This window comes from Caloenas nicobarica, chromosome 3, assembly GCF_036013445.1.
Source record: "Caloenas nicobarica isolate bCalNic1 chromosome 3, bCalNic1.hap1, whole genome shotgun sequence".
NCBI classification, from domain to species: Eukaryota; Metazoa; Chordata; class Aves; order Columbiformes; family Columbidae; genus Caloenas; species Caloenas nicobarica.
Window position 1 is genome coordinate 61,005,838 of NC_088247.1, and position 26,483 is coordinate 61,032,320.

Sequence of the window (26,483 nt, forward strand, 5' to 3'; positions counted from 1 at the left end):
TCCATGGATAAAGACAAGTTAATAAAAGTGATCAACACTCAGCAGACCAGTACTTACTAGTTCCCTAACAAAGGCAATCTTGAATCACAGCAGATTTTACTGGAATCCTCAAGAATATTACAAATACCACTTCATGCTACATTAATTAGACCAAGGTGATTTGTAAAACTGTTCAGCCAAGGGTGGGCACCTGCACTGGATTGGTGAATTAAGCAAAAGGATGGAACAGCAGGAGAACTGGTCTTTTTCCTTCTGCTACCTTTCTCTGCATGAAAACAACAGATGATTTCTGCATCTTCCCATTTGCTACCTTATCCAGCCCACTCTGCAGGACTTGCTTGACAGGGTGAACGCATAGTTCTAAATTCATTTAGCCATTTCGATTTTCTATTCTCACTGATTTGAAAAGTCTCAGTTGACGGAATTATGAGCTGTTTATCCAACAGGGCCTTTGTTCTGGTCTGTGCTTCGGCAAAAACTGGAAAAACCTGTTCTCGTGCTCCTTTTTTTTTTTAATCTTCCTCTCCCATTGGCAGCTGCAGCTCGTACACATGCAGACAAGGTGGTGCCTACCTTTCATGTGGAAAGCTGCCTTACAAAAACAGGGGTTGCTTTTTCCATTATCCCAGAGCTTTTCTAGCCTCATGAAGGCTTCGGTGGGTGCTCCAGAAGTTAAACTCTGTTCTGCACAAAATGTGTTTAGGTTATAATTTTATTTTTCTTCAAGCAAAGGAAGGGTGCTGGAGTGTGGCTCCAGTACAGCCTTTTAAATAATATTTGTAAACTCTAGGAGATCTGCAGAAACCAGCCTTGCTGTGCAATGTAGCTTTTTGGACACAGCAGCTTGTCTACTTTACAGCAGCTGCAGATTATGTAGTGTTAACATCTTGTAAGACAGAACAAACAGTGAGGTAGCAAGTTAGTGCAAAAAGTGGACAGGTTCAGAAGAAACTTTTATTTCCATCTGCTTCCTTTTTCTCTTGCTTTGTGCTGCCGTTGGAACAAGAATGGGTCAACTGTGTGGACGATGCATGCAGCTGCTGCGGGACTTCGTGGCGTTTGTTCAGAGGATGTCCTCTGACTTGGTGCGCAGCGTCAAGGAATGCTTAACTCTGATAAGCAAATGCTCCTGCTTAAAACAGAACAGCTCTAAAGCCAGACAGCTTTACAAGCCCATCCTGCAGCCTCATGAGAGAGTGACAGCGCAGGAGTTTCTGCAGCATATTGAAACAGGTAAGAAGGCTTGTTTTTTTCTAAAGCGATGTGAGAGAACAAGGAGGTTCATTTTGTGGGTGGAAAACAGATTGCTGGTTGAACTGCTCTGGCATGGTATGGAGCAGCTTGGTGGTGATGTAGGAAAGGCCAGAGCTACAGAGCATTTTCTTTGTGTATGGGACACCAAGGGCTGAAGTGGCAGAACGGTTGGATCTAGGTAGAAATAGTCACGTTCTTGCTCTGCCACTACTGTTAATAAATACCCCATGTAAATATTTTTCATAAAAGTGATTCCTAATGACTGAAGTCAATTTTTTGAAGTTGGTCACTGAGGTCACAAAGTTGGAAACAGGCTCTACCAGCACTGGATGCTTCTTGAGTGCTGAGCTGTGAGCAGGAAACTCACAGCATGGTCCTGTCTGAGTTGTGCCCATTCATGTTGGCTGCTGCAGAACACCTGGACTTGCACTGGGAGTGTCTGTGCTATGCATGGGGAAGGTCAAAGTCACTCTGGGACAAGCACCATTGAGCTCCCAGACTCAGATTCCAGGCAACTGGTCTTCCAAAGTGCTTTTGTGCAAACGTTTTGGATACAAGGCTTGAACACAATCACGGGATTCTGCTTGAATCAAAGTAGATCCATAACTCTTCATGTATCTCTTCTGCTTTACAGGCTACCTGCCTAATTCCCTCGTTTATCTACTTGTGATATCCTCTCTATCCAGTCCTAGGATATAACAATATCAATAGGAAAACTTTTTAATTTCACTCTTGCAGTAACAAAATACCTTCTTGTACTAGTGTGTTTTGTCAGTTGTCTAACCTAAAAAACATTATTTGTCTTAAGCTTAGGTAGAGGCCATTGCTTGTGTGGTTTTGCTTTGTCTGACAGCTGAGTATATTGCTTTAACAACCCTGGGCTGAAGCTACTACACAAAATTGCATACCCTTCTACTTTCATTTGTGTGAAGGGTGTGGAACACAAAATACTCTTGCTTTATTTGCCTTTTTGTGGACATAAAAGCATCTTGTGAGTGGGACCAGGAGATTCACTTTTCCTTGGTGTGACACAATTAACGCTGTTTGATCTGTCATGGAACAACCTTTGGAATAATTGCTCTGACGCTGGTTGTTGGGAACATGCGTGAATTAGCTTCAGCTGGTATTAGCTGGTGTAATTACCCCATGAATGTAGGGGGTCCCGTGCTGCTGATACGGTTCACTAGTTGTTGCACATTAAGTCACTGGCTAAATCCTGAAGTCTGTGTCCAGAATAGGACCAGACTTTCTTGATCTACAGTGAGCATCTTCCAGGGCTGAACTTTTTCTCCCAAAGGTTAGCATACTCCTGATTGTATAAGAAACGGTCTTAGCTCAGCTGATGGATGAAGTGCAATGAAGGGGTGGTCTGAAAAAAATGGTGAGGCCAGAATGACCCTTTGCAGCACTCACTAGTGTTTCCTGAAAAGTCTATGTGTATGCTTTCTTGTGAAATCCTTTCCCCTCTGAAACAGGTCTTCAAAAAGGTGGTCTGTCTTGGGTCCTCAGGAGCTGGGGTACAGCAGCAGGGAGCCTAGAGCCTTTGTGACAGCAGCGCACAGATGTGTGCTCTCAGGGGGGTCCTAATGTCTGTGATAGGAGATACACAGCACCCAGGAAGAAGAATCAAGGTTACTTCTCTAAGTGGCCAAATCCTGCTGCCAAGACAGATGGAGGCAGGGAAGCCTCACGAAGAGAACCGAGACACATACCTCTTGCTTTAGTGCTTACCTGTGTATTTTATTCTGAGATGGACCAAGCCCATCCTCAGTTCCGGGCAAAAGATAATAAGCAGGGAGCTAACATTTGGACAGTTTGGGTGCAAGGAGAGACTTCGTTGCTGAGCATCATACTCAACTATCAGCTAGGGCAGCAAATGCTTGCAGAAGCAGGTGAAGATTTTGAGTGGTTTCTGCTTTATCACTCTTCCAAACAAAAACACACAGATATGTGGGAGATTTGGATAGTCACTGTGTAAGGAACAGAATTAAACCACATGAAGAGATGTAGTTTTTTCTCCAAAACCTTGCACAAGATGGCTAGTCCATCCTTTTGTGTTTATTGTTAATTATTAAACAAAATTGATCTTTATATGAAGCAGTTCTGTGAAGCCCACTTACCTAATCCTGAAGGTGGGATTTGATTGCTCTTGACATGTCAGCAGCTTCTAATGGTTTGGAATATTGACTGAGTTTTGCACTGAGGCATGACAGCTCACACCCCTCACATCTCTTTATCGCAGGGGAGGTAAAAGTAGCCAGATCTTGGTCATAGAGATATTTCAATCTTTAACACACTCCTTTAATCTCTTGTCTGAAAATATATCTTATAATTGTGTGCCCTACCAGTCAATTTATACTACATTTCCTTTTCAACTGTTTATACTATTGAGCATTGGTTCAATGGCCTTTTTTCTCCCTTTCTGCTGGTCCATTCTACACATTATATAGTGACTTACAGAAGTCATGCTTGATTGCTATTGCTGTATTCTTGATGGCTGTTGCTGAACATCTGGTTTATTCGTAGAGGAGATATCATACTCAAGAACAGGTAGATTCATGTTAGAAATTTGAGCCTGAGGCAAGCCCATTTACAATCCATGTTGCTATTCCCTGAAATCCTTTAGTGTAATACCCAGGATAGGAAATGCAGTGAACGTAAAATGTAGTAAATGAAAAATATATACTCTTTCTATAGCTTATAACTGCGAATATTATGTTCACTAGATATTTTTTTTACAAATGCGTTCTGTGATTCAGGAAAAGATAAAGATTTTTATGGAGAACAGGAACACCTGCATTTATACTGGGTAGCATAAAAGCATCTAAAGGTTATAATTTACCTTCCAATCACTAGCTTCATGAGCTTCACAAGAGGCATTGCCAAGGACAAGTTATTCCAGGTTCATTTATTGCTTCTGCTCATGGAAACATGAATAAGGATAGATGGGCTCTATGGAGTTCTTGCAATACAAAAATCTGTATGTGTTTGGTTGGCTGTAAATTTTAATTTATTTTTGTGAACTGTATAATTCTGCCATCATTGTATGTCTTTAGGTTTTGAAATGTCACCACTTGGAAAGGACTGTCTAGAAGCCTTGAGGACCTTAGCATTTTCAGAAAACCCAGGTTTACAGCAGTCTGCTGCCCTCTATTACTTGCATATGAGTCAGCACAGTAAGTTATCTCAGTGCCTTAGAAAATTTTCACATAATTATAAATAAAATATGTTTCCAACTGTGAAACTCCCTTTGGTTCATTAAGCAAAGTTCTTTTTTTTCTTTTCTTTTCTTTTTTTTCATGCTATGCTGTTTGCTAAGGAAAATGGAAATGCTGTCATTGCCGCATGGGCAGAGTCTTTCTGGGTTTTGCAATGAAGCGATATCTCATGATTATAAAAGACTGTCATTTATGTAATTGTAATACTTATGTAAAACTCAGCAGAAGCCAAAGTAGTTAGATTCAGTCTATACTGAAACTCCTGAGAGCAACACAGTCAAAATATGGGTTGGTGGAAGGAAATGGATATAGTGATGATTTAAGGTTTTTATATTATATAGTATTTTGGAAGGGGACAAAGCTCTAGAGGCCAGATTGTAGTGGAAATTTATGAATGAAAAATTCTTCTTTGTTCCAATTGTTCTGTGGGAGAACTTGGCTCCTGAGGTAATTTGTAAATGTTTTGAAGTCAGCCTAGATATGCCAAATAAGATTCCAGTAAGAGTTTGGGTCCCACAAAAGGGTAGAAATACCAGCAAAAAGCAGGATATGATTTATTTATTTGATTGTTTTAAATTTACTTCAAGGAGAATATTCTGGCACTTGGCTTGATAGCTTTATCCCATGTATTTTTTGCTGGATGAAAGGTGCAGATAGCCACAACACGAAGACCTGCTATGAGGTGGAATGACTTGTTTGGAAGTGAGGCGTATTGCTTCCCTTCCCATGATGTTTTTGAAGTAGTCGATTATTCAAAACCTTGTCAGGAGACTTGCCCTATTTTGCTGGTAGCAATGGAATTTAAATGAAGTGGAACACCACTCAGCCTGTGTGTGGTAGCACCTGAGGCTTAAGACCAACAAGAAAAATGTGACTGCCGTGAACCATGAGACTCCTGAATGTTTGCTCTCATTCCCACAGTGAACGTCCCCCTGCCTGTGGAGCATCTGGAATCCTTCTATGCCTTACTAAGGTCTGCTGACCTGGAGGTGCAGCAGATGTCTTCCTTGTCCCTTGTCAACTTCTTGCTGGAAGGAAATAGTGAGTAATGAACTACACATCTCTGTTCAGGTGAAGAAGTATTTCGTCAGACAGAAGGATGGCACATCTACACAAATCCAAATTCCGTTTTCTGTGTTCCTGGTAGGACAGGTGTGAGCCTGTTTCTGTCTGCAAGCCACATAGATTCTGGTGGCACCAAGATATATCAGATTCCTTCAGACAGGTAATATCATGTACAAGAGATCTTGGATCTGTGTGCAAAAGCTGATAAACTATTTCCAGACTGGTGTAAGAACAGCTCATTCTTGGATCGAGAGCCCACCACTTACCCTTTCAAGCAACAGATACAGCTATAGAAATAAACTCTGAGACAGTGCTTATTCTCTTGTTATTTATTAACTGAAACTTGGTCTTATATTGCTTTCAGATTTAAAAAAAAAGAAGTTTCATAGAATTCACTTTATTCCGTAGCTAATAGGGCAAATGTAATTGAGATAGGATCTGGGAGCTGCAGATGAAAACTCCCAATAAAGTTTAACCTGATAGACAGGGCATCAACACCTTACACCTCATCACCAGAGTCCTTGTTGCATCTGCTACTGCACTCCCTGGCACCTGGACCACGACGGGTTTTCCGTCACACTATCCAATAACAGCAGAAGACAGAGTCAGTCTTCAATGAACCTAGCTATTTTCTTTTTTCTTTTAAGGATCTTACTGCAAATAATATGTCACAATTTACAAGCAAAAAATACTGAAAAGGTAGACTTCAGAAGAAAAAGAGTGGGGGCTGAGTAAATTGTGAACCTATTGGAAAGCTGCAGTTGCAGTTTCCTCATTTTGGACACCTTAGGTTTGAAAACAGAATTGCTAGCAGAAATATTTGGGACCTTCTGAACTAGAACATGTGAACATCTTACGCTCTTTCATGAGTCTGAAGAGGAATCAAACAAACCAAGCTAGGGACTGTGAGTGCTTTTCAGGCTGTTTCCATCTTAGGTCTATTTTGCCTAATCATAATATAGACCCCCCAAAGCAGTCAAAAGAAGGTATATTCTTTTCACAAAGGCATTAACCACTTACTTTTCTGTTTGTCCATTTTCTCTTGAATGTATTGACAGTTGATAAGGAATTAGTTGTCCAAATGGGTTTACTTGAGCCAGTTCTGGATCTGCTTGAGTCAGAGGATCCCACTGTCCAGTGTAACTCCTGTGCCTGCACCATGATTTTGGCTGTTTCAGGTGAGTGTGCTGTTCTCTCCCTTTGTCCTCTGCAGTGAATTCATTCAACTCTCAACATCATATTTCAAGGTGAAACAACCTATTTGCAATTGGTGTAAGAGTCATAAGATGCAGCAGCAAATTGTGGTATTCCTCCATCATAAATTCAACCTCTTGAGATTCCAGCTAGGTAAGGTCTTTTTCTCAGTGTTTCTGACCTTCATTCTCTTATGATTACAAACCTTCTTCTGATTTCCAACCTAAATATATTCATGACCATCTTACCTTAATTAGTGTCTACATTGTTTTTTGCTTCAGTAGTTCTCCCTCTCTAATGTCTATGTTGATGAGGGTCCTTCATTTTACTAGACCAAAAAAGCCAAGCCCATTTAAGACTCCTCTTGTAAGCAAGACTCTCCATTCATCTTCACAGCCCTTCTGGGTGTAAATGATATGTTCCAGAAATAGAACACAGCAGTTGCATCTGCTGTTGTGATACCAGAGACCTCAGGCATTGTTACAGTCCCAAGATGTACATAAATGCTGTGGGAGTTCCAGTTTGACTTAATCTCTTCTGAAAGAGAGGTTGCCAGAAATGTGCAGACACAATCACCTGTGTCTTTTATTGTGGCTTTTGTGGTACATCTCATGACAACATGTGCTTTTTTTTTTGTGATTGCATCATGGTGATGTTGTCATCCATCTTTCTCCTCCTCTGCTGCTATTTCCAGCAGAGGCCATTTGATTAAGGATCTGCAACAGAAGTTTCTAAGCACACGTCCCTGCATTTTGTGCTGTAAGGTTTAATTCTGTTCCTGTTGCTTCTAACTCATCTGTGATTTGTAAATTATTCCAGTCCTCCACCACACTGACAATACTGCACTCACACCTTTGTATTAACTTCTAGTTCAAAACCAACAACAGACCAGGCCCTGTGGAATTCCAGTTGTTGCCTCCTTTCAGATGGTCATTCCCATTCAGCAAAACCTGCTGCCAGTCAGTTCCCTATTCACCATGCACTACTTGCATTTAGCACCATCTTCTCTTGCTTAACTATGCATTAGTGTGGCATCACTAAATTTTTAGGTACTTGGCACTAGGAGGGCTTTCTATATGTATGGTCAGTGGAGTTTTGCGCCTGAAGATCTACAGAGGATATTGTTTCACCTGATTTAAGCAGCCCACAGAGAACGCGACTTCTTTGGGCACCTAAGGATGTTCTTTAGTCCTGAAGGCGCTCTGGCCCTCCTAGATGTCTCTGTCTTTAACCCAGAATATGGGGAACCCTCAGCCACTCCAGACCCAATGCACCTTCATTCTCTGTAGAGGGTGATCATCTAATGCCATCGCACACACCTCTAAGTGTCACTATACTGCTGAGCACAAGCAGTTCAAATTAAGCCCTTAAGGAGCTTTCAAACTGGATAGGAAGGCATCTGCTGAACATGGAGGTAGGTGCATAGGCTGGGTTGCTGTCTGGGATTTAAATCAGTTTTGAGGATCTCTGTCCCAGTTTAAATAGCATTTAGATGGACTAGATCCATTTATTTCTTTTTCAGACTATGTTTAGCTACCACAGCAATGAGACTAAATCAAGAGGCAATTCTCTAGCATTTACTTTAATTTTAACTTGCAGACTCTGATATCTTAAAAAATACTCTGTTCAACCATGTCCTTCAAGTAAGCCATTCATGCTTCAGAGTAATTTAAAAAAGATAAACATGGAAGCACAGTCAAATTAGAAAGACCCTTTAGATAGCTTTAAGGTGATGAAAATTCCAAATCCAAGAATGGTAACATGTCTTAATTCTGCTACATAAGCATGCAAGACTGTGTACAGAGTGAAGCTGTTTAGCAATGTGACTGTAAGTTATATATAAGCTGGGTTGTCTCGTACTTAGCCACCGCAATAGGTAGCCAAAAATAAAAACAGCAAACAAACCCATTCAGAGGAAAAGGATTTGGAGGTCAGTTTGTTCCAACACTAACATTTGTCCACACAGCAAGAGGACATGTGCGCAGTTGCAATTATCTGTAGGTTTTCAGTCTGTGGATGAAAAGTAATCAGTTCTGGGATAAGAACTCTTCTCAGAGAACATAGGAACAGAACTAAACATTCACAACAAGGGCTTAGGGAGGCCTGAACACCTGTGTTAAACTAAGCAAGGAGGATGCACTGAATGCAGAGTGTGTTTGAAGTTGTACTGACAGGAGAATTTTCAAACACACAAATGGCAGAGTGGAAAGAAAGAATTCATAAGTGCATGTTTCAAGGTGAGTTATTCAAACCCAGCTTGAGTAGATGTTATTGATTTCCCCACTTAAGAGTAGCATCTGAATACATGGTTCCCTTCTAAAAGCACTCTGAGGGGCATCAGTGGTTGCAGTGACATCAGTGGAGGGGGACTGGATTACTTAGATAAACAGGTGGCCCAGGAGAGAAATATAACCTAGCCTGCCCCATCTCTTATGGAGATGATAATACAATTACACATCTTGGTGAGAGATATCTCCATCCATTCTGACATAAGTTGACGAAACAGATAGCGTTCAGCTACATTATCTGACCAAATCTAGAATGAGAATGGAGAGGATAAGGCAAAATGGCGTATGTAAATTAAATCCAGGAAACCCACACTAACAGGCACTAACAAAGACTGCAGGGAGAACTTGTCAGCTAGTGAATGACCCAAAGGAAAATGAAAAAAAAAAAAAATTATTTTCACAGAGGTTTCCATCATGTGGGTACCTATTGTGGTCTTTCCACTCCTCCACGATGAGAGTGGGCACTCCAGTCTTTCCCAGGCAGGAATGGGGTGCCTGGGTCTCCATGTGCCACCCCCCACCAAAGCAGGCTGCAGGAGCTCATCCTGCCACTGTAGACTTCCAGTGTTGACCACCACCTCTGAGCCCTCAGGCAGAAAAATTCTTCGAGCTGTTGCAGATGTGAAGCCTTTCCAAATCAAGCCAGTTATCTTGCTTTAAGGAAGGAAAACCGTTTAAGCACCCAACGGCTCGTATTCTGTCATATTTTGCCCAAGTTTTGTCTGAAAGTTTTTAAACAAATGTGAGGTTCTCAAACAAAACATTCATGAAGTGCGTTGCGTGAAAGAATGAAGGGAGCAGCAATATCTGAATTCTCAATCTTTTTACCTCTCTTCTTTACTCAGCTAATTAGAGTTTCCATCACACCAGACTGGTTTCTATCAGTTGGAGCTGCACAAAAGAATTTCTGCTTCTGCTGAGGGAAACAAAAGAACAATATGTAGGCAGATTAGATCAGAGAAAGGCTTGTCCACAAAATTGGCCAGAAAATTTCACCAGAATAATAGCTTCCCACATGGAAAATCTATTTTTAAATACACGACTCTTCCCAGAACAATCATTTGCTCAGAAATTAGAGTGTGCTTTTCCAGAATAAAAGGTATTTTCTTGAGTATAAAATATCCATATGAAGGCAGAAAGGGTCTTGTCCTGGAATATTAAACTGATAGTGGCTGAACTATACTTGAATAGATATCCTGGATTATCTGTGTATGTCAGTTCCCAAGTATGGATAGGCTCCAGGTATAGAGAGTTAAGAGAACAAAGCCACTATTTCTAAGTTAGTTGGCATGTGAAGAGTTGATCTCATCCAAATACCTTCACATTTCTTGCTTTCTTCTGCTTCACGTTTCTCCCAGCAAACTTGCAGAGACTGGCCATTATTTAAACTGTCCAGAAACATACATAAATGAAGCAATACTCAGGTAAAACTCCTGTGGTCTTCAGAGGCAGTTTGGCTCGTATAAAAAATTACAGATGTAGACTATGGATTTTGCTTTTTCCTTTTATAAAATAATCTCCAGGATACTATGATATTAAGAGAGTTCATAATTGGTCTAATTCCCATTTAAATCTCATCAACTTCAAAGAACGCTACTGCCAACACCTTATTTTTTTCAAAATTATGCCACTAGAATGCTTGTAGATACCAATACAGGTGATGTATAGATACAAATGAGACAGTAAAGAGGAGAGGACCATAGATAGCCGTCTCAGTGTGGCAGCACGTTATTTGTTGCAAATGTTTTTATGACCTCACAGTAGAAGAGTAGGGAAGAGCATAATGGAAGGATTCTTTTCTATACAGCACAGCTGAGGCTACCTTCACTAAGTCCAAAACTAGAGGAGTAGAAGTAAAAGCAGATTTTTTTAATCCAAGTTGTATTATATTTTATAGCTCAGTGTGATTTTATCATATGTAATATACATATACACAGTTTATAAATATGTTATATAGTATTTTATAGCATATAGTTAATTTTATAGCATTATTTAGGTATTATAGTTATTTTTTCCCCAGTTTTTCATAGAAGAGTCTAAGGGACTCTGCAGATTTTTTTTTGAATTGTTCTTGTATTCCAGGATGTTGAATACAACAGTACAACTTAATACACTGCTGTGCAAGGAAGCATCACCGCTTCAGGGAAGATATATCTTTTAAAATTCCAGTGGTTAAGTCAAATTCTGTTTTTAGAAACCTCTGCATTGTTTGTGGCTGTCAAAGGAGTGTCACAGGCACATTCAAAGAGGGAAGTTTGCCCTCAATACACCCCGCTAAATAAATGCAGTCTTCCTGCAGTTAATCATGGTTTTGGTTGGCACACTCTAAATAGCTTGATCAGACATACCAGGGTTACAAGGCAAGTACAACACCTTGCTACCTGTTTAAGGGGAGTTACGGTCATTTTGTTTTGATCATCCCAGTCACAAAACAAAAGCAGTGAACCAGCCGTGATCTGTGCCCAATCCAGAAGTCATGAGTGAGTTTCTTTCCCATTGAGCTCTTGGGATTTTTAAGAGGTTCCTTTGAGCATGCAGAGAAATTTGGATATATACCAAAGAAACAGAGAAGCAAACACTAAAGAAATCTAGTCCTGCTACATGTCCTGCTTCTGGCTCACAGTAGTATGACAATGTCATCTTTCTTTCTCTGATTCTTTTCTCCAGAGTCCAACCGAGAGGCTATTTGCGCTGCTCGAGGAGTTACACCCCTACTGTCTCTTGCCAAGTCCTACGATCCTAGAGTCCAACAAAATGCAGTTGGCGCTATTCTCAACCTCACACAATCGGGTACTTTCTGACTAATGGTTTGTCTAAAATTGCTGAAAGAAATTTCTCACTGATAGAAAAATAGTTCGAAAGAGTTAAGGCAAGTACAGGAGTATATCTGAGCAACAAATTATTTCCTTTGCATGTGATGTTTATGTTGATACCATAGGCTGACAATTTAAGTTTGGCCTCTCTTTAGCTAATACAGACCATTTTTGCCTAGTACCAAAGAAGAAAGGCTTGATTTTCAACCCCAACAGGCTAATGTACACGCACTTAAATCATCAGTCAAAGAAACAGGGAAAAAAAATAGATAGCTTGGTCTAAAAAGTCAGCAGCACATTTGGTGGTACTTTGAAGCAATCTCAGAAGCTTGTCAAGCTCTAGGAAGATTTGACTTGTATCCCTAACGATGCTGAAAGATGCAAAATATAATAATTATGGGCCAGACACTAAAGGCTGCTGGGATATATGCCAACAGCTTTAGCAAAAGGGGTATTTGGTCCTCTGCAGTAATTTGCAAACAACCATACATTAACTCTGAAACAAGCCAGCATTAAATCTCACCTATCTAGGTGATACCATTATTCCACACAGCTAAACAATACAGCCATGAGTAATGTCTCTTATCTCTATATGGTGGAAGGGAACAATAGACAAGAACTTCTACAGTTGGCTATTATGCTTCTGTTATTATTCAGATTTTTTAAAAGAATTTGGTTTTTTTTTAATGCAGAAATCACAGTGAATACGCTACCAGAGGTTTTTCAGCTGCTCCAGCAATTCAGATACTCATAACAGTCTTTAGCATAAAACCAGCAAGGACTCAATCGATCAAACAGCCTGCTAGTCATTTTCCTAGAATGTCTGTATACTGCTACATTGCACAAGCTCTGAATTGTATACTCTTCAGTCACACTGCTTGGCGAATATTTGGACATCACCACTCTCTAGAATCCAAGGATTGTGTATATCACTTTTAAATAGTGCATCCAGAGGAAAGAGGGGGAAGGGAAAGGATACACTAACAGCACTTTTTGTTTATGTTTAATGGCAGAGAAAATACAACAGGTCCTATGCAAGGAAGGAGCTCTACCAGTTCTTGCCTTGCTGCTGGAATCTCCTGACTCAGAAGTCCAGGTACAGTTCAAACAAATCAGATTTTTAAACAGTAACTGTGACTGTAAGGAGAGCACAAACCACAGCATGCAGAAATGTAAAGGTGGAGAGGAGGGAAGGTTACTCTAGAGAAAGAGGGAAATATGAGAGCATCTTGGTGAAACTCAGCTCAGTCAGATAATTTATATTCAGAACGCTCTATTTGTCTAGCTCCACAGAAGAAAGTTCACGATGCAGAAGCACATCTGCCAGCACAATAACACTGTTGTTATGAGGTTGCCTTCCAGATCATCAGATAAGTTGTAGATAGGGCTCTTCCTATGTATTTTTTGTGTGGGTGTTGTGTGTTTTTGTGTCCTGTTTGGGGTTTTTTTAATCCTAACTTTGATCTTCCACTCTAAGCATTTTTACTAAGTGTTCTGAGAAAGCATAGCTTGCAAAGATTTTTTTTTTTTTCTTCTTATTGTAAATATCTGGGGAATCTTCCTATTTTATGCCTACCATGGACACCTGTTTGTGATTCTGCATACTTAACAGAGAGCTGGTCTTGGTTCAAAAGTCTGCTAATGAAAAACAATGAATCAGCATTGTAAACCTTAAAATCCACTAGTTCATTCATTTGGTCCTCTAAGTAGTACAAAGCTGTTTCCTCCATTATTTTTGTTACCTCTACTCGATTCTCTTTTAAATGTCTGAAGTGATGGAGCCTCTGGAATTGCTTTCTGCAAACTGCTTCAGCACCATCAGCTTTCTGTGAGACTGACCTTAAAATTTCCTTCTCTGCAGTTCAACCTGTTTCTTCTAATTGTACCTCCCTAGTAATCCATACTTTCATATATATAATTCTCTCTAGCATTCATGTTTAAATCATTTGAAAATGATCTCTTGGCATGCTAGGGCAATGACTACATCCAGCTTGAGTAAATCACTGTAAACATATAATACAGCAGATGCAGATGAGCTAACTTGGGTGCCAGCAGCATTGTTGCAGCAGCACAGCGCATTCCCAAATACACAGGGTCCTAATGGGTTTGTACAGAGCGGTGCCACAGCTTGGCTGCAGTTGGAGCTACAGCAGATTGCATCGCCGTGCTTGGAGGAAGCCCACTCAAGCTGTTATCACACCTACGCAATAAAACACTCTTAAGATGAAAAAGCACTTTATTTCCATCAGCTCTAAATCTGAGCGTTTCTCCAAGTTATTTTCTTCAGCATGTCACCGCTGTGACCTCTCTCTACTTTTGTCTTGGTTCTCTGCAGTATTACAGCTGTGCTGCCCTAAGCAATGTGGCAGCCAACGCTCAGCACCATGAAGCAATGCTGAGACCTGGCAACAGGTTCCTGCTGCAGACACTCATCTCTCTCCTATCCTCTTCTGTGGACAAGGTAAAGATGTAGCTTTTTATCTTTGTGTAAAGACTTCGCATCAGAGTAGAGCTACAAAACTGGGCTTCCAGTTTCAATCTTGCACAATTCTGCTCATCTGCTGTACAGGTGCCTATGTGGTATCTTTCCCATGAAAAAAGACATATATTGTAAGAAACACGGGTTCTACAAGGTCAATGTACAGAGAAAGAGGAAGAGAAAGCAAGTCATTAAAGTAGTTCCACAGCTCCAGACACCTCCTTTATACTAGACTGTCTTGTATTTTTTTAAACTTCAAACTACATGTGTGAAGTGCCCTATCCAGGCTCTCAACTAACTTTGATCATTGTGTCTGTGACAGAAACTATCTGGAGCATCTATTATGCAATTTTTTTTCTTTTTGGTATCTATAACCTTGACTACATGGCTTCAAAGAATAACATTGAAATTTTTGCTTTGTTAGGAGCCACACCAAAGAAACTTCAATAAGCCACAGTTTGGGATTTAAAGGATGGAATCTTAAATTCTGTGTAGGAGGGAGGTGTAAAAAGGCAAATGAGACAAATTCACTCCCCTTCATTTTCCTATAACTTATCTGACATGCCTAAAATAAACCAGCATCTGAACCCCATTGGCTCTTCCTCATCAACAATAGCATGACCAATACTAGAGGAAGTTGAAAAAAAGATCTAAAATTTGGAAAAAAAAAAGTCCCAAAATTTGTTCTCTGAAGATAACGTAATAGCTTGCTAGTGTTGTCACATGTATTGTGTGTACAGTAGGCAAGAATATGCATTACTGAAACCACTCTTTTTTCCCCCTCCCCTTTTTGGCACAAGCAGGTCTCAAGCCAGGCATGTGTTTGCCTAAGAAATTTGGCTACCAGTGGTAAGCAATATATCGGAGATAAATAAACAACACTCTTTTTCTTTCTCTCTCTGCCTTTCAGAGTGAACACAGTGGGCTGGGAATCTTTCATAGTAAAAGCAAAGAGATAACATCCAATTTAAATGTAGAGAAAAGGGTAAGGGAAGAGGAAGGTGCAGGCTTACTAACTAGACCAGCCTCAGAGCTCCTAGGTAGCAAGGGGAAGAACCTGGAAAAAGTGAGAGAAAAAGCAGAGGTCTCATGCACAGAGCCTTTGCAACTGTCTTTTTCTCCCTTCCATGTTTTCCTGAGCATTAAACTTGATTAGGACAGAATGTCTCCTGAAATCACTGCTTGAGTAGTGACCTGCCTTCTCCCAAGGCATGAATCTGTCTGTCATTAAATATAATTTTCTCCCAGGTGTTTGTCATCCTCTTAAAAAAAATCATATCCTATTAATGCCCAAGATCAGTTCCTACAGCATACTTGGGAGATGAAAGCAGAGGACTGGCACACTCAACACTAGAGCCCATAGGCTCCAGGGTAGAGTTGTTCATCTAGAAAACATAGAGGTGCTTAATTTTCAAGCACAGTTACAGTGCAGTTGAAAGTAAAGGAACTATTGCACTGCTCCTTGGCATGGTTGAAAATCCCTGGTCTGCTTGGCCTTTTGGGACTGTCACTCCATCTGCTGGCTGCTCTGGCATTGCCTGTAGTGCCCAAAAGCACTCGCTGAGGTTGCAGGGACAAATGGGATATACAGATTCAGCCAGGATGGCTGATCTCTCCCCTGGCTAACCATGACTCTGTGAGATAGGTGGTGCTTGGGGAGGTCTTTCTGTCTGTCCAGCAGAAGCTGCATCTTCCTACCAGGCCTTATGCCAGTGAAGAACTCAGAAAAACTCCTTCATTTCTTCTCACTGAGGTTCAGACACAAACTGAAGAGTACACAAAGCTACATTCTGTGCTCAAGCCTGTATTAGTCCTTTGACAAAAGGAGCCAGAACAAATGAGTGTTTCTTTTTGTAACCAAACATCCAGCATTGTCCCATCTCACAGAGATGAGGAGGTCCCCTCTAATTTCAGCACTGAGGCACAGCCAAACATTTATGGGTCAGGACCCAAATGCCATCTTGTGGTACTCTGAAACTCCCTGACCACGGTCATTTTCCCAAACCAGCAGATATCCAGGCTGAGATGGTTGCTGAGGATGTCTTGCCCAAGCTGTGCGCTCTCCTGGCATCCGGCAACGAGGACGTGCGTCGTGCCTCCATCGCTCTGCTCTGGATACTGTCCCAGCACCCACACAACCAGGTAGGGGAGGTCATTTCCCAAGACCAGAGCGCAAAGAGTAGCTCTGGCCACCATCTGGGTTAATGGTCATGATGGCAAAACTGCAAATGAAACACATTTTGTGACTGACTGATAGACTCTGAGGGGCTTCCCAACCCTTCTGTCTCCCACTGAAATGGTGGGGTTTTGTCTGCCGCATCTGCACCAGCACTAACTGCCCGAGGAGCCTTTCTGTTGTGGTGACTGAGATTCAAAGGATCCCAAAGTTAATCAGGTTACCTGTAACAGGATCAAGGGGAGGGTAGAGGGGAAGATGGGTCTCAGATTCCTTGGATGAGTGGACACTGCCCTGCACTCCCTGCAACTCCCTATGGTCCCCTCCAACCCCAGGCCGTGCGTCTCTAGGTGGGTGTTCAACGTGCAGGACGCAGATTTGGCACCATGAGAGACTGCAACTGTGGAGACAGCTGAGGAAGTTATTCCTTGGCTACAGAGCTTCCCCACACATTGAAAAGCAGAGAAAATAAATTAGAGTGTGCATTTACAGTGCATCAGTGCAAAATAAAGTACAAAAATACATTCTTTCCCTATATAGACAGTTATTCAAAAGTACATTTGCATAAATATGACATCTTGTGAATTAGGATCAAGACAGGAAGGGGGGCTAATGCAATTTGAAATCTTATCTGTCTTTAGCTAATTCACGAGGACTTCCCTGTGTCTTTTCATGACCTTAGTTACAGAATTGTTCTTTTGCCCGAATTCAGGATAAACACTACCCTTATCAGTGCAACACTATGCAAACACATTAAGAAGTCTAACTAGAAATAAACTACAGCAAATAAACAAAACAGACACTCCTGCTGTACTTTCAATATTCCACATAAAACAGCAAACCCAGTAAGTAGCAACTGACAAATTATCTTTAAATGTGCTTTTCCATTACAGTCATTAAAGATATCCTTAGGAATATGGATATGAAAGGTTTTTTTGATAGGTGTCTTAAGCTAACAACCTTTTAAGAGAGAGTTTTGGGTGAAGCAAAAAAAATGTGAGAACCTTTCCTGCCACATTGCTTTAAGCAGCAGTGACAGGCAGTCTGAGTAACCATAGCTGGGCTTAGGTGCTTCTCGTGTTGAAATACACTCAATCTGATTTCAAATGTCCTCAGGGAACTACAAGTCTGGTGCCCTACATCTCAGTTGCATGTACACAGCGCATTATGAACCAAATTGCACCTCCTGTGGCTGCAGGACAGGGTGGAAAAAATGGGTAAGCTCAACGCCTGGGAAGCAGCAACTAGAGTACAGAGCTTTTCACAGGCACTGTGGCTTCGCAGGGTTTGTGCTGGCTGCATTAGCACGAAGCATCCTCATTGCTTGTGAAACTGCCTCATGCAATCAAAACACAATTTGCTCTTAAACTTACAACTGAAATACATTAAGTTAGTTGGAGGCTACTTGCAAAGTAAAAACATTACTCAGTATGAGGCATTATGCTGCAACATTGTCTTCACTCGTATTTGCTTTTGTTGCCCCCAAACACCATTTACACTTTTTATTCTCCCAGAAAAGAGTGCCCACAGCTCTTTTCTTCCCTGATCCTGAATCCAGCCTTTACCAGTGCTTCGAACTCCCAGCTACAAAGGGCACAGCGCAGCGTCAGTGGGAACAGCCAAAAGCACTGGGAGCTCACACTTGTTACCCCAGCAGTGAAACAGCCTGTCCTTCATGGGGGAAAAGGGTGAGCAGCAGGAGGCTGGAAAGCAAAGCATCCCCCTCAAGGATTTGCTCTCCAGTGAGAAGTATCTACATCTCAAAATTTGTTTTAGTGAGCAAACACGGCTGTCCCTGATTGCTGAATGTTGCTGCTTTGTGCGAGGGAGCCCTGGGCACTCTGAGAAGAGGCTGACCTCTCCTTACTCATATCCTGCCTCCCCACCTCCATGCCTCTTCTGGCCTGTTTTTCAAACCTTTTCAAGGTTTCTTTCTCTAACCCAGGCTGAATTCTCAGTGAGTGAAAGAGGGACTTCTCCATGGGAACAGCTGTCGGAAAACAAACCACTGAACAAAGCTAACCTTTACAAGCAAGTCAAGTGATGCTTGAATTATTACAACTACTACCCAGGATACAATAGGGCAGAATTCATCTGCCCTTTCGTTACCATGAAGCAAACCCCTGGGAATGCTTCACAGGAGCTCCTCTCTCTGCTTAACCCCTTTTTTGCGATCTCTTGGCCAGGCTGTTGACAGCAATTCCCAGCAAGTGCTGGAAAACTTCCCTCTTGCAGGGGGAATTTTATTCAGTTCTCCCAAGGACAGCCCAGCCTTGAAACACTAAAGAAAGAGTCAGGCATTTTTGAGAAAACAGCTTTTTAAATCACATTCCTTTGAGCAAAGGCCTGGAAGTCAGGGTGGCAGGGGTCTGTCTAATCCAGATGATGCCACTGATTTTCCAACTCCAGGTACAAAATAACCTTGCATTCCCATCTTGCAGCCTGGTAAATAGGATAATATTTATCTTGGCAAGAAATCCCTGGATAAGGGGTGCAAGTGCTGCATTGCAGTTGTAAGCACAGTTGCTGCTGGAATGCTTTTCCTTTTTTTAATTTGTATTTTTTTTTTAAATAATCTTGGTAGAAGTTAGATCAATATCCATCTGAACCACCCAATCCATTTTTACTCAGTTTTATCATGATTCTCTTGCACTATGGAAGATTGAGCCAGAAAACAAAATCTGGATCCCAGCCATTTGCCAGCCAAAAAAGAGGTTCAACAAAATTTAAAGTAATGTCACTTGCAAACATAGGTCCTAAACAAACAAAAGAGGTTGGCAGGGAAGTCATTATATATTAAAAACTTCATTTATAGTCTGTAGACGACTTCCTTCTCTCAGGCTGTAGCAAATCAAATAAGTGTACCATAGCTGGTGGGATTACATAGAAAAGAGGACACTTGGTCCAAAAGCACAAAACACAGTCATCATGGTAATTTAACTAGATTATCTAAAATATTTTTTTTCTGCCTTTGAAAAGAAGGAAGAATAAAACTAGAGAAAATTTACAGCCATATTTGCATAGAGGAGTCTTTAAATGCTCTGAATTTAGGCATAGCACTGCCCTTTCCATCTATTTGCATGTTGTATTTTAGGAATGCTGGTTGTGACAGTTCTGTAGATGAACATAAGTGAAGATGTCAGCTGACGTTAAAAGAAAATAAGATGCATTTTTGCAATTTAAGCTAAGTAAAAGAAAGATGCAAGTTAAACTAATTTTTAAAGACATCTGTCTTTCAATGCTGTTTCAGTGATCCTGACATTTCACAGAATTCACAGTTTCAGAATGAGATTTTCAACTTTAGACAGGACCAATCATTTGTTTTATATTGCATACTCTTGCTAATGTGCCTTGGTTTCTAAGTAGGACAAATAATATAGTTCATTGGTAACAAACATATGAACTGCATAAAGACCTCAGATTCCTAAGGGAAAGCAACTGAAAGAAAAAAATGCTTCCAAGAGGAAATCTTTTGCTTTTTACTGTGGACCTAACCCAAAGGCTGCTGAGATCAGGTTTCTCTTATAAACAGCAGCATCCCCTTAATCCATTCTGTTATTGAGGAAACTACCTGGGCAGTAATCCAAACTCAGAACATCTGATTCAATTAATATTAGTGGTAACTGAAGGAAGACTATGTTGAAAGAGACATCTGTCAGCAGAGAAACGTATGTATGAACGCAGAAGATGCTGTTCAGAACATGTTACTGAAGAGGTGCCTGATCACAACCTGATCTAGACAGCTCACTATTGTAGGTAAGGTAAGGTCATGTTGCTGCTTCTACTTCACCATGTACCTTTGCCTTTCGCACCTATCCTGAACACTATTCCTTCTAGTCAGGATCACACGTCCTTACCCTGACTACCAACAACCTCTGAGAAGCATTCAGTGCAAACTACTGCACCTCAAAGACTCCAGCTTTCCATAGCAAGTGCTCTATAGATCAGTGCCAGTCAGTAGACTGTATAGACCCAGCCTCTACACTGTCAGTTTAAATGAGCTAAGTACTGCTCCTTTCAGAGCTAAGATCTGTCTATCTATAGTTGGCTTCAAAGTTGCATTGTGTTGCCTGTACTGGATGTAATGATGTAATTGAGATACTGGTTGCTCTTCTCAGGACACTCTGGCATGTGCTGAGCTACTACAGAGCCTGGGGATGTTACTGTCACTGCATAAAACAGATCCTGCGATTGTTGCCCATGCTGCTTGCATCATCAAAAACCTGAGCCTTTCCAAAAACAGAGAGGTAGGTACCCAATATTTTTCACTGAACTAGACCCTGGGAGGTTGCAGTTATGTTTATGTCAAATCAGCATTTCCCACAGAAATGTATGGGGTTTTTTTTTTTTGAATGAAATATACACCAAGGATACTCTACACAAAATTGTATGCATGAAGAAAAGGACATGATGTGCCATAATGAAAAGGGGGTTTACTTTTATTTTTCCAATACAATACAAAAATTCTAATAAAAATAAATGTCTAATTTTTCCTATGAAGGGAGGTGGTTCACCTTCATAAAGCTTTATAATGTGCCTTGCAATGTATTTAGCTCTCACTGCACAAGTGAATCCACAGACATGAGTGGGAGTGCCAGGTTTTCAGGGTCAATTCTAAGGAACCATCCCTAAAATACATGAGAGTCCTTGGCACAAGAGAAAAAAAAGTGGTGGTTTTGTGCCAGCCAGACACAAACAGTGTGGGAGCTGGAAAGGCAGCAGTCTGGAATCCAGCTTCAACTACTAAGCAGCAAGTTAAAAAACTGCAACGTAAAATGAGCACACAGAAAAGATATTCCTTTTTGTTGACTAACACCTGAGCTCCCTCATAGAGACATGAGCAGCTTCTGTAATTAGGACCTCCCAGAGAGCTGATGACTGTGATTCAACTTCACTAGTAACCAGTCACCTCCAGGTGACTCAGGACTCATTCCTTGGTCTCATGTGCGTTTAATCCAGGTCAGCACATGCTAAGTCTCCTATCTATTTTCAACTCGCTCTCTAAAATACATATCACAGTACAGAGACAAGCTATCCAACACCACTTTTAGCATAGCAGATTCAACCTAAAATATAAGAGATACACAGAAATGTTTAATTCATACCATTTCTCTCCAGAAACAGAACTCACTTTTGCTAGTCAGAGGTCATGTCATATTTCTGCAGATCAGAGCATTTCAACACCAGAAAGTTTTCAAAGCCTTGGAGGCACATGAAAACTGAAAAACTTCCACTTTTCCTAATGTTTTGCCCTGGAGCACTCAGCTTATTCACCTCTGCAGCAAGACTTGAGCAAATGACAGCTTAATACTGACATACAGCCTGATACAGCAGCAATAGGTCAGGAAATTCTTTGAGCTCAGAGTGATCTGTGATCATGATAACATCCCACAGACAGAGCAAGCCCTGGGAAATGCCTAAAATACGGTCATCTCTGAACAATCCAAGGTGGTTTTCACCTGGTTGTGGTAGATCTGTGAGGAGACATTTCCATTACTGATGTTTTAGCCTTTGCTAAGAGTTATTCAGTACTTCTGAGGTCCTTGGACACCACAAAAACACAATGGAAGTGCTAAACATGAATCTCTTGTTGCAGAGAATCATTGAGAGCCCATGTGTTGAAGGTCTCCTCCAGACTATGCTTTCTACCGACACTGAAGAAGACTCTCTTCATTATGTGACATCTTGCCTTGCTGAGCTAGCAAAGCAAGGTAGGGAAGCAACCCCACCAGAAATGGCTTAATCTGAGAAGCGTGCATATCCTTCATTAATCCTAATAGGAGATGAAGCACAGGTGGATGTACAGCCCAAGTCTTTTCCTTTAAATTCATTGGGAGTTTTGCCATGAGCTTCTGGAAGAGAAAGATCTGACTCCCTGGCAGGACATACAAGCTCTGCTGTTTACACTTTCCTCTGTTGAACTGCTTAAAATTTTTTACTCAAAATTCTTTGTGCTGAACTTTACTGCTGTACTCTCTATTTGTACCATCGCCCAGTTTCTCCAACTGAATTCATTTCACAACAGCAGAAACTAATATGAGAAAAAAACCTAAAATACGAAGTGGCTCTTTCTCTTTTTTTTTTGCACATAGATTTTATGAGATCTCAGATTAGCACTCATGGAATGTAGAGCACTCCCCATGGCAGAGAAGATCAATGTCAATTTTCCCAGCCTGCTCCAGCATTGGATATTGTCTGTCAAACATGTCATCTCTTTTATCTGGTGTAACTGCCATGCAACTGGTGACATGTCACATTTAATTTTGAAAGCGGTGCCCAGCAGCTGCTGGACAGACAAAGCCCACTAGGCAAGGGTAGATCTCGTACATAAAATGATTCATTCTTTCAGAACACAAAACCAACAAAATAAAAATCCACTAGCCTTTCTGTGAATCAAATCCACGGCCCTACCTTACTGAGAGCGTAACCTCAGGACATGACCCTGTTTTACAACCTAAACATATTGTGCAAGTTCAGCACTTATTTTGCTTCTCCAGCGGCATGAAGGATTTCCTATTTAGGCAGTATGGCTTCTGGCAGACCTCTCACCTTTATTTCTTTGACACTGGAGTTTCTGTTTACAGACTACTCTCTTATCTTTCTGTCTTCCAGAGGGAGCCACATTACACATGGTCCAATGGATAGATGAACCCCTGACAAAGCGCTTGGTGAGACTGGCTGGCCAGCTGGAATGTACTGAGACATCCTTTCAAGCTGCCTCCATCATCCAGCACGTGATAGGTCATGGTAACTGTCACACAGCATTAACTGTGCTTTCAAAGATATTTATGGCTGTCTGGAGTGAAATAAGCCTTTTCCTAAAGGAGTTAACTGCCAAACAACCTTTAACATTCCTCCAGCATCCTTCACCTGATCTCTACAATTTTATTAACATAAAAGCACCTACAGTCACCCTTGAAATACACATGAAACAGTGCTTGAGTGCATGAGGAAGCCCAGGGATGAAAAAGGACCACAGATAAAGATCTGATTCAGGTGTTCATTGCCTCCTTCGAGCACCACACCATTCTGCAGTGCTGGTCTGTAGCCAATTTGGAGGTCCTTAAAAACAACTTAAGTAGGAAGGTGAGAGAGCATAAAATACTCCTTACCAAGGGAAAGATGAGAACATGTTTCAGACAAGAGGCATTGTTGCATCTTTCTGTTTGACCCTCCTTCTCAGTATATACAAGGCGATGGCATTCCCCGCAGATAGGAGCAGAGGTCGGTAGAGACAATGACAAGGGGATGGTTGTGTTCCAAAATTTTAGATCAACTCTGCTCCCTAACAAACAAAAGGAAAGCATCTTACTGAACCAAATGCTGCTGTTGTAATTTGAGAATAGATTAGCAGGAGAAGTGAAGTGGCTTTTAAGAATATAGCCTATATTTTTTAAGTTTTGGTGAGAGAGAATGAAAAAAGCATTATTTTTATCTTCAGAAAACAAATGACTCTATGCCTAATATCCTTGTCCCATGCAAGAAAAAGGTGTTCAGATGATTCTTGCCACATTCTCTAAAAAAGCGTGGTTAAGATTTTAATCCTCAGATGTGAGAGAAACTTAAGTCTATAATGAATCTCCTAATAAGAGAAAACACAAAGCTGTTTCAGTTCTACCATTGAGGATTTGCAGAGTCCCAAGTAGTGAACAGAGCACAACAGCATAATGGCTTCACGGGTGGGTTTGCGTGACGAGCTGACCAGTCCGTAAGTCAGCGCGCCCCTCGCACAAAGACCGGCTTCCCAGCACGGCACCCACCCAGCCTTTTGTTTACCTCAGGTATCAGCGATGCCGTTGGAGGTTGTAGTATGTGGAAGTCCTTTGCCATTCTTTGCAGTAATGTTGGTTGTAGCTGAGGGTAGATGAGTCATTAATGATCTTTATGTTGTTACAAGAATCAGTTTTCAGTGTGATAAAGGCTCCTACTGATCTCCAGTGGTTCTCCCATTTATGCAGAAAAAATTGTGCTTTTGTTGAAGCATCACATCGGGGAGATTCAGGCCTACCTCAAGAATTTTCTTGTCCACCAAGAGACCCGCTTTCAGCAGCTGGGCATCGCCACTTTCTGCAGACTGCGAGCAGGTACGTCCTTACTGCTGGGCGAGCCCCTCAGGGCTCAGTTGCTGCCTGCTCTTGTCAAAATTTGTAACAGAAATGACCAGCTCCACTCAGTTAAGCAAACAGAATAATCTCAAGGATAGCTCTTACCTGTTTTTAAGTAACTAAGAGTATCTTATGATAAAGGCAGGGAGTTTGTTTGTTTCCTTGGAGCACAAGTCTTATGAGGAGCGGTTGGGGGAACTGGGGCTGATTAGCCTGGAGAAAAAGAGGCTGAGGGGAGACCTCATCACTGTTTACAGCTACCTGAAAGGAGGTTGTGGCATGGAGGGTGTTGGTCTCTTCTCTCAAGTAGCAAGTGATAGGACAAGAGGAAGTGGCCTCAAGTTGTACCAGGGGAGGTTTAGATTGGATATCAGGAAAAAATTCTTCACGAAAATGGTTGTGAACAGTGCAACAGGCTGCTCAGGGAAGTGGTGGAGTCACCATCCCTGGAGGTGTTTAAAAGGCATTTAGACGAGGTTCTTAGGGACATGGTTTAGTGCTAGAGTTGGTTAGCTTATGGTTGGACTCAATGATCCTGAGGGTCTGTTCCAACCGAAATGATTCTATGATTCTATAAAGGCTTTCTGATTAGCAGGGAAACAGGACTTCAGGTACAGATGTTTTTATCCAATATAAAAATGTTTGGCACTAGATGCAACCCAAAAACTTTTCAAATATGAATCTAGTTTATTTTGATAAAGGAAGCAAACAAGCAAATTGCATGATTAGCTATTAAAGCTAGGAATTCTCACATCTTTTTCATACTTTAAACTTTGTTCCTTGGGTTTTTCCCCCCCCGTTTTTTTTCCTCCACAGTTTTGGGTAGAAATTGAGTACAGATGAGAGTTATAATATGGTAATAAATGTATATAGCACGTATCTTCACATATGTAGACCCAGAGTCAAGACCCTGCTACATCATGATATGCATCTGTTGCATAAGACTGAATTTGGCAACTGAGCTTTAGACATCTGGATCAAGAGAACTTTGCAGCAAGCCATCTTGAATGGCCACAGGGATGAAAACTGAATTTGTATCTACTTTGTATGGTAGAAGAATATTGTTCTACTTTCGCTATACTTCACACTGTAGTAAGACCCATCAACTGCATCTAACCTGAAATATAAGCATTCTAGGCATCCGCATTAGAATATAGGGAAAAGCAGCAGGTTGCCTAACACTTGTTTTTTCTCTTCAGATCCAGAATTTGCATTAGCATTCGGAAAAAGCCAAATGGCCAAACTCCTTGAGCAAGTCCGTCAGCAAACAGAAGAAACTCAAGAGCTCCTCAGGGCAGCTAATTGCCATGAAGACAGTTAATATATAAGCCGGATGGCGTATGAAAATTTACCAGATCAAAGAGCTTGAACTTTCAGAGAAGGAAAGTCTTTTCATTGGTTCCTGTAGTTAAAGTTTTCCTGCTATTTGCAGTTTCACCACACAGAAGACATGTTCTGAAAACAAGAATCAGAGCAGGTCAAAAGACAATACCTTAAACGCTTTAGCTGGCTGCTTACGTGTGCTTGAGGACTACAGCTACATTCCTTCCAGTGGCTTGGAAAACACCTGTTATGCTTGGGTAATCTTCTGTGGTTTGTTTTGGGTTTCCTTATTGCCTCCTGCAAAAAGCAAGTGCTGTATTCCTGAGGTTTTATTCCCAAAATAGGCCGATTCTGCTGAAGAGGCATCTCTCAAGTACACAGGTTACTCTGCGTTCATCTCTATTTTGTTTGTGTTCCGTGTCCCTTATTTCAGAGTACACTCCAGGGACTTGACTTCAGACAATAACTGAATTAACACAAGTTGCAAAAAGGTTACTACAGGAAATAACTGCTAAGGGACAACTGAAAGAAATTCTAAGAAACACATAAGAAAAAAGAACGGAGCAAG

General features: G+C 41.2%; 1 protein-coding gene across 2 annotated transcripts; it reads left to right on the top strand.

Annotated features, from left to right (window-relative positions):
- The first annotated feature begins 919 nt into the window (after positions 1–919).
- LOC135987405 (uncharacterized) lies at positions 920–26,189 on the top strand. Of its 2 annotated transcripts, none has more exons than XM_065632288.1 (14): positions 920–1,233; positions 4,311–4,430; positions 5,394–5,513; positions 6,596–6,715; positions 11,687–11,809; positions 12,846–12,928; positions 14,168–14,293; positions 15,115–15,160; positions 16,320–16,453; positions 20,606–20,734; positions 22,084–22,198; positions 23,100–23,234; positions 24,446–24,571; positions 25,792–26,189. In XM_065632288.1, the coding sequence occupies exons 1-14, from the start codon at positions 1,008–1,010 to the stop codon at positions 25,911–25,913; spliced, it is 1,725 nt and encodes a 574-aa protein (XP_065488360.1). In that variant the 5' UTR covers positions 920–1,007; the 3' UTR covers positions 25,914–26,189. The 2 variants fall into 2 exon arrangements, with proteins under 2 accessions (XP_065488360.1, XP_065488362.1); XM_065632290.1 differs by having other exon boundaries at positions 16,323–16,453.
- Positions 26,190–26,483: the final 294 nt, after the last annotated feature.